The 11,538-nt window shown below is 31.4% G+C and overlaps 1 protein-coding gene across 1 annotated transcript; it reads right to left on the bottom strand.

Moving 5' to 3' along the window:
- Positions 1-1,265: 1,265 nt before the first annotated feature.
- Positions 1,266-9,329, bottom strand: LOC110624411 (E3 ubiquitin-protein ligase UPL5-like). Its single transcript, XM_021769532.2, has 4 exons — positions 7,598-9,329; positions 7,021-7,493; positions 5,205-5,994; positions 1,266-1,506 (listed from the first exon to the last, which is right to left on the bottom strand). The coding sequence occupies exons 1-4, from the start codon at positions 9,216-9,218 to the stop codon at positions 1,493-1,495; spliced, it is 2,898 nt and encodes a 965-aa protein (XP_021625224.2). The 5' UTR covers positions 9,219-9,329; the 3' UTR covers positions 1,266-1,492.
- Positions 9,330-11,538: the final 2,209 nt, after the last annotated feature.

Raw genomic sequence — 11,538 nt, 5'->3', positions numbered from 1 at the left:
TAGACTTTACACCGTTTTTCTGCTAGCAATCATTTTCCAAATGATTTATTTTTCTACGGGTTAGACAAGGTGAAAATTTACCCTTTTTTGCAGCACCACTTTCACTTTCAGGTTGCTTTCCCTATTTTCCTTTTTTGGATTTCAGCACATACTTTCCTTTCTGTTTTGCAACTAATGCCTCCTTAGAAGCATCTTGTTATCTAAAAAAATATCCTTTACTCAGTAGCTTGCAAAGAATTTATAAGTTCAGGTAGGGTGATCTTGCTAAGATCTTTAGAGTTATCCAAATAGGAGATTTTAGACTCAAATCTCTCAGGCAAGCTCATAAGAACCTTCTCTATAACTTTTTTATCTAATAAATCTTCACCCAACAACCTGATTTTGTCGACCATAACCATCAATCTATCTATGTACTCCTTCAGAGTTTCAGATTCTTTCATTTTTAGAACTTCAAACTCCCTTCTCAAGTTGAGAACAATTATCTACCTTGAGCTTTCAATTCCTTGGAACTCATCTGTCCCAAGCTTCTTTTGCATATTCACAAGCCATAATTATTGTGAAAATCACGTCAGAGATGGAGGCATAATCCCTTAGCACACTCTTCACTGTAAGCTTTGATCTGAGAAACAATAGGATTATCTCTCAAGGGAGTTGGTTCTACCAATTTCAATCACCTCACACAGATCAACAGCTTTGAGTTAAGTCTTCATCTTCACAGCTCAAATCCCATAGCCTTCATTAGAAAATATAAGAGGGGAAGGAGCATAATACCCACTAGAAGCCATCACTCTCCAAGTGTGTAAAGGTTTTTTAGTGAAGGGAATTCTCACTGGTTTTCTCTCTTTTATAGGCCCTTAAAGAACATAAAAAGCTCTAGTACCACAGTTGGGAGTTGGAGTAAAAAATAGATATTTAAAAATGAAAAAAAATATCTAAAACCAGTAATGAATTGAGAAAAAAAAAATAGAGCAATCTCAAAAATTTATGTAACTCTCTCCCTTCTCTCAATGAGAGACGATTCCAAAATGAGGCTGATTACACAAATTATAAGAGAGATTAGCAACTCTTACAAGTAAAATAAGAAAACATGGTTAATGTATGGTGAATTGTATTATGATAAGCTATTTACCCAATATATTATTATATCTACAACAAAAAGTACACTTTAAACAAAACATTAACTAAAATTTAAGATTTAAGATTTAAACAACCTTGTATCTAGAAAAAGTCTCATCAGTCAACAGTGACAATCATTCGATATTAGCTAAATATAAATCACTCCAATATACTGGATGGAGCAATAAGTGTAAGTGAAAGTTTAACTGACATTAAAATTGCTAAAGAAGACAAATCAATGTCCAAATACAGTCCAGAAAAGCTGTTGGAGGTGAAAAAAAAAAAAGAAAGCAACAAGAAGAAATGCTAATGGACACTCATTGAATTATTCAGAGTTCAAGATAAAGGAAAATGAGTTGACTGAAATTTGAAAATGCTAAAAGGCAGAACCTTTCAAGATAGATTAGGAATGTAGAAAACATCAGAAATATTCTTGGTATCTTTCTTTGTTTGCATAGCAACAGTACCCTTTCCCGCAGCTTGAACTATCTCTCCATTTTCCATCTTCACAGTAGCTTTTAATGACTTATCTATAGAGATAAACAAGCTTTCATCTCGAGCCATGTGACTTGTACAGCCACTATAAACGGACCAAGTGAGATTATTAGTAATTCTACGTCACTAAGAAGCCATGAATAGATAATCTTCCTGGTGCTTAGGTTAATCATCAATGAAATTAGCTTGTTGATCCTGCTGTTGGTTTTGAGCTTTACCCTATCTGCTGCAATCTTTGGAAATATAATCATACTTCTTACAGTAATGGCATTGCATAGACTTTACACTATTTTTCTCCCAGCAATACTTCTCCAAATGATTTATTTTTCTACAGGTTGGACAAGTTGAAAATTTGCCCTTTTTTGCAGCACCACTTCCACTTTTAGGTTGCTTTCCCTATTTTCCTTTATTGGATTTCAGCACCTACTTTCCTTTCTGTTTTGCAACAAATGCCTCCTCAGAAGCATCTTTTTGTCTAAAAAATATCCTTTTACTTAGCAGCTTGTAAAAAATTTATAAGTTCAAGTGGGGTGATCTTGCTAAGATCTTTAGAGTCCTCCAAAGAGGAGATTTTAGACTCAAATCTCTTAGACAGGCTCATAAGAACCTTCTCCACAACTTTTTTATCTAATAAATCTTCACCCAACAACCTGATTTTGTTGACCATAACCATCAATCTATCTGTGTACTCTTTCAAAGTTTCAGATTCTTTCATTTTTAGAACCTTAAACTCCCTTGATAGAGCATATTTCAGCCCATTTTATCATTATGTTCTTGATGTTTATTTACATCTTTTTTGCTTAATTTTGTAGTTTTAATCATGTTTTGCAGATATTAGGTGTAAAGAGACAATCTGGAGAAAATGCTCTTAAAACTGCCAAAAAGTGCCAAATATGAAAGTGCCAAAAAAGGAAAGTTTCCAAATAAAAAAAGTTTTCTGAAAAGGAAAGTTTTCAAATAAGGGAAGTGCAGAAGTAAAAGCGAATAAGGAAAGCTCAGTCAGAAGATTATTTGAAATTCAAATCGCAGATGTTTCTTTCCTTATTCAAAGATGTGCACACACTACAACAGTCATATCTTCCTATTTAGGCAGCAAGATCTCATGAAGACGCACTTGCCTCTTCTGCGTTCAGCATTCAAAATTCAAACGAAGGCTCCACCTAAAAAGGAAAGACTGGACAGATTCACATTCCCTTCTGCATTCAATGACCGCGCGCCACTTTCCCTCTGAAGAAGATGTGCACGCTTCTTTCCTTCTGAACAATTTTGGAACGCGAATCTTTCCTTTTCAGACACAACTTGGGCAGCAAGTACCTCTTGGGCAGCAAGGTCAGCATCTAAACTTAATTAGGAAGCACGATCTACGCCTCTTTCTCTTCTGAATCTAAGCCGCGCGCACACCTTCCTTCTTCAGTGCAAGCCGCGCATCTCCTTCCTTCTGGAGAGTTTGCAACGCGATTCTTTCCTTTTCAGTACTTTGGGCAGTCTCTTCACTAATTAGGAAGCAAGTATGACCTAGGGCAGCACTTTCAACTATAAAAAGACACATAAGGAGCCTCTACACAATTTTTACACTCTCACTTGGGCACACCTACGGGATTGCAATTGATACCATCTCTTCTTCTTCCTTTCTTTATTTTTTGGTTTTTGATTCAGCCATGAGTGGCTGAAACCTTTTACTCTAGTTGAAGATTGATTGAAACTAAGGTTGTTTAAAGGATTGTGAGATCTGAACACATATTGTTTGTCTTTTGGTTATTCAATATTCATACAGTCCATGCTTGATTTCTATTATTACTTTATTGTTTTGATCAAATTGGCCACTTGATTCTTGATTGCAAGGTAATTAATTGTTAGTTTGGATAATTTTTTGTCCGTAATTGCTGGAATTATTCAAACATAAGAATACTTGGTGTAATAACTAAGAAATTGTATGATCTAACAACATCTCATACTTTTGAGTAGTTAGGATTGGATCTCTCTCTTTCTTCATGCAATTAACAATTGTTTGATGCCTAAGACCCAAGGACGTTTCTTGGCAATATGTTAATTAGTAATTAATTAGAGGACGTTCCCTAATTGGTTTAATCATAAGGAGAGACATGGTGGTGAGAAGCGTCTTCCATCTCCATAACTAATCTATTGAATCAACCTAAAGAACATAAGTTTCAATGATCAATCCAAACAACCAAGGTGGATCCATCTCTTCAACTAGACATTTCTCATATTGAATTTCTTTTTATTTTTCATATTCTGCTTATTTACTTGCTTTCAGTAGTTGCTAATCAAAATCAATCTCAAAATCCCCCATTTTACTTTACATGCACTTTTATTTTATTTGCTTTCAGTTTATTCGCTCTCAGTGCGTTCTCTTGGTCCTGATAAGGAAGGTTGGTAAGTTTACAATTCCCTGTAGATTCGATCCTTTACCACTATCTGCAGTAGTAATATTGTTGATAATCAGAAAGGTTATTTTTTATCGATTTCGACAACCGCGAGTCATCCCTTCTCAAGTTGAGAACAATCATCTACCTTGAGCTTTCAATTCCTTGGAACTCGTCTGTCCCAAGCTTCTTTTATAGATTCACAAGCCATGATTCTTGTGAAAATCACATCAGAGATGGAGGCATGAAGACATGATCGAGCTTTGAATCCCTTAGCACACTCTTCACTGTAAGCTTTGATTTGAGAAACAATGGGATTATCTCTTAAGGGAGTTAGTTCTACCAGTTTCAGTCACCTTACACAGATAAAAAACTTTGAAATAAGCCTTCATCTTCACAGGTCATATCCCGTAGCCTTTATTAGAAAATATAAGAGGGGAAGGAGCATAATACCCACTAGAAGCCATCACTCTCCAAGTGTTTAAAAGTTTTTTAGTGAAGGGGATTCTCATTGGTTTTCTCTCTTTTACAAGCCCTTAAAGAATATAAGGAGTTCTGATACCACTATTAGGAGTTGGAATAGAGAATAGATATCTAAATACTGAAATTAGATATTTAAAAATGAAAAAAAACATATCTAAAACCAGTAAGAATTGAGAGAAAAAATAAGAGCAATCTCAAAAATTTCTCTAACTCTCTCCTTCTCTCAATGAGAGACGACTCCAAAATGAGACTGATTACAAAAATTACAAGTAAGATTAGCAACTATTACAAGTAAGAAAGTATGGTTAATGTATGGTGAATTGTATTATAATCAGCTACTTACCCGATATATAATTATATCTACAATAAAAAATACACTTTAAACAAAATATTAACTAAGATTTAAGATTTAAGCAACTTAAATATTTAGAAAAAGTCTCATCAGTCAATAGTGACAATCATTCGATATTAGCTAAATATAAATCACTCCAATATACTGGATAGAGCAATTAGTGTAAGTGAAAGTTTAACTGACATTAAAATTGCTAAAGAAGACAAATCAATGTCCAAATAAAGTCCAAAAAAAGCTGTTGGAGGTAAAAAAAAAAAAAAAAAAAAAAAAGAAAGCAACAAGAAGAAATGCTAATGGACACTCATTGAATTATTCAGAGTTCAAGATAAAGGAAAATGAGTTGACTGAAATTTGAAAATGCTAGAAGGCAGAACCTTTGACAAAAGGATCCTGCAAAAGCTCAGCAGCAGTTGGACGATGATCTGGATTAACTTGCAGACACTTCATGATAAAATCTCGTGAAAGCTCAGACAGAGAATCAGGCACAGTTGGCAATTTTCCTCCAACAATCTTGTCTTTTAGCGTTTTAGAACCACAGTTCAAATCTGAGTATGGACTTTCCCCAGTGAGCATCTCCAAAACAGTGCAACCAAGGCTCCATATATCAGCTTTAAATCCATACTCAGTGTCCCGTTTAATAACCTCAGGAGCCATCCAGGGTATTGTGCCGCAACAAGACTTCATAAAAGCATTTAATTCGGGCACTTTTGCTAATCCAAAATCTGTAATTTTGACACGTCCTTTATAATTCACTAATATATTTTCACATTTGATATCCCTGTGGGCTACACCTAGCCCATGGAGATAATTCAAACCTTCAAGTATTTGTTTAGTGTAGTGGGACACTTGGGAATCTTCCAGTTTGAAACCCTTTTTGTATATTTGTTTGAGGGAACCTGGTCTTACAAGTTCAAGAAAAATATAGACCTTCGATCCACGCCTCTCCGTGCCATAATAACTTACTATGTTTGGATGTCTCAATTGATATAATAAATCAATCTCATGATTAATTTCCTCAATCATCCCCTCATTTTCAATTTTTATTTCCTTGATGGCAAAAAAGAAACCACCAGGAGCATATCCTTCGTACACTTCTCCAAAACCCCCCTTTCCCAAAAACTTACCCTCTTGCCATTCTGTAATACTAACTCTTTGTCGATTAACCTGCCAAGCACTCAACATAGTTAATTTCATATTACGATCTAATAAGAATAACAATACTAATCATGATTATGCTAATGAAACCAGATCAGAGAAGTATTTTTTCTAAAACATTTTCAACACCTAGTCCACATTAAACGAAAGTGTTAATAAGTAACTTTTAAAAGACTTTTCTTATAAAAAGGTTGAATTGCAGCTTAGCTAAAAAAGGGTTGGAGAGCTTAAAAAATAAAGAAGAAAAAGAAGTATAAGTATTTGTACATCTTCTGTTTTTACCAACGAAATGTGAGTTGTTCTTCTCTCCATATATCTTCTCTCTCTTTTTGCATCATGTTAATTTTAAGTTTTAAGGATATGCTTGTAAAAGCTAAAAATCCAGCTTTTCTTTTTTGTTTTTGTTGTTGCAAATATTTCGTATTTTTCTAGAGAATTTTTTGCATCTATTTGATGTTCTTAAATGTCTATTCCTTTCTATTTTCATGTATCTATTTTTTATTTTTAGTTAGCTATTTTTCCATTTTAAATCTAATAATGGCATTGTGGCTCAATTGACCTTTGAAATGATTATTTCAAAGCATTTATAGTTATTCGAGTGAAGTATGTTTATAAAAAACCGACAAGTTTCTAAAGTATAGAAATCAAAGACCGATAAGGTTCTAAAAAGACCGGCGTGTCTTCAAATTGTAGAAAACTTATTTAAAGATATCTGTGTATGTCCATAAATTGTTGTAAAATTGCTAGATGATTTTTAACTCCAACAAAAATCTCATCAATGAGGAACGTTGAAGTTGATGAGATTTTACGAGAAAAGATTTTTTTTTGATGTGATGTATTTACATTTTGTATTTTTCTACAAAATTTATGGTATCTATTTGCCGTTGTTTGATCTCTATTTCTGTTTCGTTTTTAGATATCCATTTTATGTCTTTATAAAGTTATTTTTGTATTCTAAATTCAATAGGGTATAGAAAATGTAAAGTATACCATAATTATGCTAAGTAACACAAAGGAAATCCTAGAAGCACATACCTTGAAGAACTGGTACATAAGAGGATCACTTTCATTATTCTGAGACGTCAGAGGATCACTTTCATTGTCTTCATATTTTCTCTTTTTTCCGAAATTAAACTTAAGGTTTAAGTTTCCTTGTAGCACCTGGTTAAGATCTTCAAGCTCTATTCCTCTATAGGATAGCAGTTGGTTGATTGATTCTCCAAATACACTATGAAAGCCTTGCTTGAAAAAGTTTATCTGTTCAGAGACTGACTGGATAAATTCTTTCCGAATTAGATTATCATCATGAGAAGGTTCCTTGGCCTTCTTGTTGCAAAAAGATGGACATGCTTCCCGTATGTCTTCCATAGAAATATCATTTCCAGCCAACAGCAAAAGAAACAGATGATGAAAGGCAATGCCTATGTGTACTTCATGCATCAACGCCAGTGCAATCACTATTCCAGAAATTTTAAAACTGTCCAGGTGTAACGGTTGTCGTTTTAGTTCTGCATATATATCAAATGAAAAAGAAGAAATTATACTCCAACACTTCTTTGTAATTCAATTATGGATGGTAATTCAGGGAAATTAAAAAAGAGTAAGAACTTACCAGGATTAGGATAGAATTTTGTAGGATCATTTGGGCACGCCAGTAAAAGAAGATTTTGTGGTTTGAATAGAATTTGGCACAACTTGCACAAACAATCCTGCAATACTTGAGAATCTGTAAGATTCTTCTTTCTGAATTGCTCATACAGCTTTTCGTCCATATATTTAGACCATCGAATAAGAGGCTTATAGAGCAGTGGGTCGTGTAGTTTTTTCTCAGGGATCATCTTCATCATGAGTAAATGCATCCTGGACGCAGAATCAAGCACATCATTGTGCTCAAGAAGCCAACCATGATAATCTTTCCTCGTAATATCAGCATTGTACTCAAGAAGCCAATCATAATCATCTTTCCTTGTAACGTTTTTAATCATCAGTGGCAGTGAATTCTTATGACCCTCTAATACCTGCCGAAACTTATCTTTACCACCCTTCACAAGCTGAGACATGCTGTTCAATTCTTTCAGAATGGCGAGATACAAAAATGAAATAGAACGCATTGCATCATTAAATACCAAAGCATCAGTATATTTCAATCCTTGTACTATAAGCGGCAGACGACTAAGATGCACCTCCATTTTTTTCAATACTTCTATAAATCCAATTTTAATTGCTCTAGTCGAGACCCGAACTATCATTTTTGTACGCTTATCATCCTCATTATCAACCTTACGCTCATCATCCTCATTATTAACCTCATCATCTTCATCTGTCTCATCATCCTCATTATCAACCTCACCATCTTCATCGGTTTCCGCCTGACCATGAATTGCTTGACATAATGCGCGTGAGAATGTTCGGAAGTCACGAAATTGAATTTTCAGCGACTGAATGTGCGCGCTCGGGTAGAAGGCCTGGCCCAATCCATGTAATAGGGCTACTAACGACTCTTTAAAAAAATCTAAAATTTCGAGCATTGTGCGTAACCCATTATTGAGATGTATCTCATAGTTACCTATTTCCAGCAATTTTCTTAGAGTAGTCCGGCATGACTGATACAGAGGATCTTCATTAGATACCTCCCTGAGCAAATTACAAAATTCTAACACTAAAGGTGCTTTTTCATCACCAAGAAACTTATTTGCACTCATCAGTAAGAGATCCATGGAAAACCTTATTAAAAAATCAGCATAGTATTTGTTACCTTCAATTGGTGAGTTATAAAGCATAACCATAGTCGCAGGGACAGAATACAGATTAAGAATCTCCAAATCCTTTTCTTTCGGGAGCATAAACGCCTCGAGAATGGTCTTGTAATCATGCTCTGAGACATCTTGATCTTCGGAGACAGATTCCACTTGGCACATGCGACAACAGTTTGAACTCATTTTGTGAATCTTTTGGAGAAGTGCTGATGATTCGTCCGAGTCGTCCCACCTGAGTTCTACCTTCAACTCCAGCGAAGCTTCGTTTTCAATTGAGCAGTCTTCGAGTGTGTGAAGACACTGATCTAGTTGCTTCCCATTATGGAATAATTTCTGCTCTGTAACAGGGATTCTAGCTGCCACTAGAATTTTCTCATGGATAGACTTTATTGAATCATTAGAATCTGCATGGATTTCTATCGTTGGATCTTCCGAATTCATCACCTTCACGAATAATTTGACAGGTTTAGGTTCCATAATTTTCTCTCGATGAGAGGTTTTCAATGGCTTTTCAGCAGGATAAACAAAACGGTAACACACAAAGTTTGCAGGTCTCCGCACATGAGCAAAAATGGGAAGCTTATTATATGCACCTCAAATACTAACTCGTCAAGTTGGCGCGGCGCATTCAACGAATAATAGAAAATAGAAAATTTACTATTTAATTATTGTTATTATTCTTTATATTTTTTAAAAAACTATTAAAACATTCTTTTTTCTTATTAATAAAATAATTTTTTATTTTATTTTTATAAAAATAAATAAAAAATAAGAATTTTTTTTAAATTTTATATTATTTTTAAATAAATCCTTTTATATAATTTCTAAATATTACTATTATTAATAAGTTATTTTTTATAATTTTAAAAATTTATTAAAATATTTTTTTATCAATAAAAAAATTAATTTAATTTTTTATTATATTTTTAATGGTAAAAATAAATTAAATAATTATTTTGTTAAAATAGAAAAATATAATAAATTTTTAATAAATTTTTTAAAATTAAAAAATTAACTAAATACTTAAAAATTAAATTAATTATTATAACCCCATTTAATTTTATTTTATTTATAAAATAATCTCTTATTAATTATTATTTTTATAAAAAATAAATATAATTGAAAAAATTAATAAAAAATTATATTTTAATATATATAAATAAAATTATAAAAAAAATAATTATTAATTTATAAATAATAATTAGTAATCTAGAAATCTTTTGACTCTTGCGTGTGAAGAGAGATAAACACCGGCCATGCCTAGAAATCATATTTATTAAAGAAATGAACAGGAAATTTTATATAATAGTTTTAAAAAAAATTGTGCTAATAAATTAATGGAAAGGTGAGGGACTAAAATGTAAAATTTCATGAATTAAGGGACCATCAATATAAATTATCTGATATATTTATGCAATATTTTAAGTGTATGAGCACAGCTTTTGATGGGTATATTTTTTTGATTGATTATTTTATTATGACGTAATACATTTGATTAATTAAAGCAGCACTAAGGAAAATTCTACGCTATTTTAGAGGCACCAGATCAATTTAAATTTTTATATGGTTTTAAAATATGAATCAATTGGCTAGTTGGTTCGGGTTATTATTTTACGAATTTTATTATTTTAAAATAATTAATGATATAATAAGTTAGTAACTAAGGGATTACTTTCTCTTCTTCTAAAGTAAATTAGACAAATTTTTACATTAATAAATTTATGTATAATAATATTAATAGATTTTAAAGTTTGAAAACTGATTCTCCCTTTTAAAAGAAAAAATTATTTTCATAAAATAATTTAAATTTTTTAAAAATATTTTAACTGTAAAAATACCTCAATTAATTTTAATTAATTTTTTATTTAAAATTATTTTTTAAAAATTTATTAAATAAAAATTGACATATTTATGTTAAATCATATTATTATAAAATGAAAGGACGCTGACATAAACGTCTACGTTTATTCTTTTATATTATTCATTAATAAATATGATAGCCAGCTGGTAGGGTTTTACACAAAATTTATTATTTTTTAATAAATTTATATATAATATCCCAAAATTTTTAGAAAATGATTTTATATTTTAAAAAGATTTCTATTACAAAAATGACATCAACTTTGTCCTTTTCTTTACAGTTCTTCCGCTGTGCTACCAATCGTCCACATTAATTAAAAATAATGTTTAATCAAATTAAGAAAGACCAAAGTTGACGAAAAAATATGTTTTTTTTTTTTTTAATCTAGACGAAGAAAAATGTTAAGAGGGAGGGAGAAGTGGACAATGCAAATTAATATTTATTACTTGTCAAAATAGCTTTCGTCTTTGATTATTTTTAATAAACATTGCTATAGTTTATTTAGAGTGGAAATTATAAATTAAAAAAAATTGTTACTTCATTAATTTATTCTCAATGTAAATTTATTTATAATATAAACGATTTTTTTTTCGTTTAAAAAAATTATATATAAAATTTATATAAATAAATGACAATTAATCTGTAATCATTTATAAATTAAAGTATAAATAGAATTTTATGATTTATAAATGACATTATTCATTTGTAATTTTTTTTTTTTTTTTTTGTAATGCATAATGATAGCTAATAATTTTTAATTGATTTTATAACATAATTACTTTTTATATACACATAAGACAAATTTTTAGTTAACAATTAGTTTAAAGATCACTTATACTATTAAGTTTTAATTATGAGTCTTAATAAAGAAAAATTAGATTCAACGTAAAATTGAGAATTCATGAATTGTCAAAAAATTAATTTTGGTTTATTAAT

The sequence above is a fragment of the Manihot esculenta genome, chromosome 10 (assembly GCF_001659605.2).
Source record: "Manihot esculenta cultivar AM560-2 chromosome 10, M.esculenta_v8, whole genome shotgun sequence".
Taxonomy (NCBI): domain Eukaryota; kingdom Viridiplantae; phylum Streptophyta; class Magnoliopsida; order Malpighiales; family Euphorbiaceae; genus Manihot; species Manihot esculenta.
This window is presented reverse-complemented; position numbering and strand designations above follow the sequence as displayed.

Coding starts and splice junctions, on each gene's coding strand:
- LOC110624411 (XM_021769532.2), bottom strand. CDS start 9,218: ATGGAACCTAAACCTGTCAAATTATTCGTGAAGGTGATGAATTCGGAA. Junction 7,494..7,597: donor AAAATTCTATCCTAATCCTG/GTAAGTTCTTAC, acceptor ATATATATGCAG/AACTAAAACGACAACCGTTA. Junction 5,995..7,020: donor TTATGTACCAGTTCTTCAAG/GTATGTGCTTCT, acceptor AGTGCTTGGCAG/GTTAATCGACAAAGAGTTAG.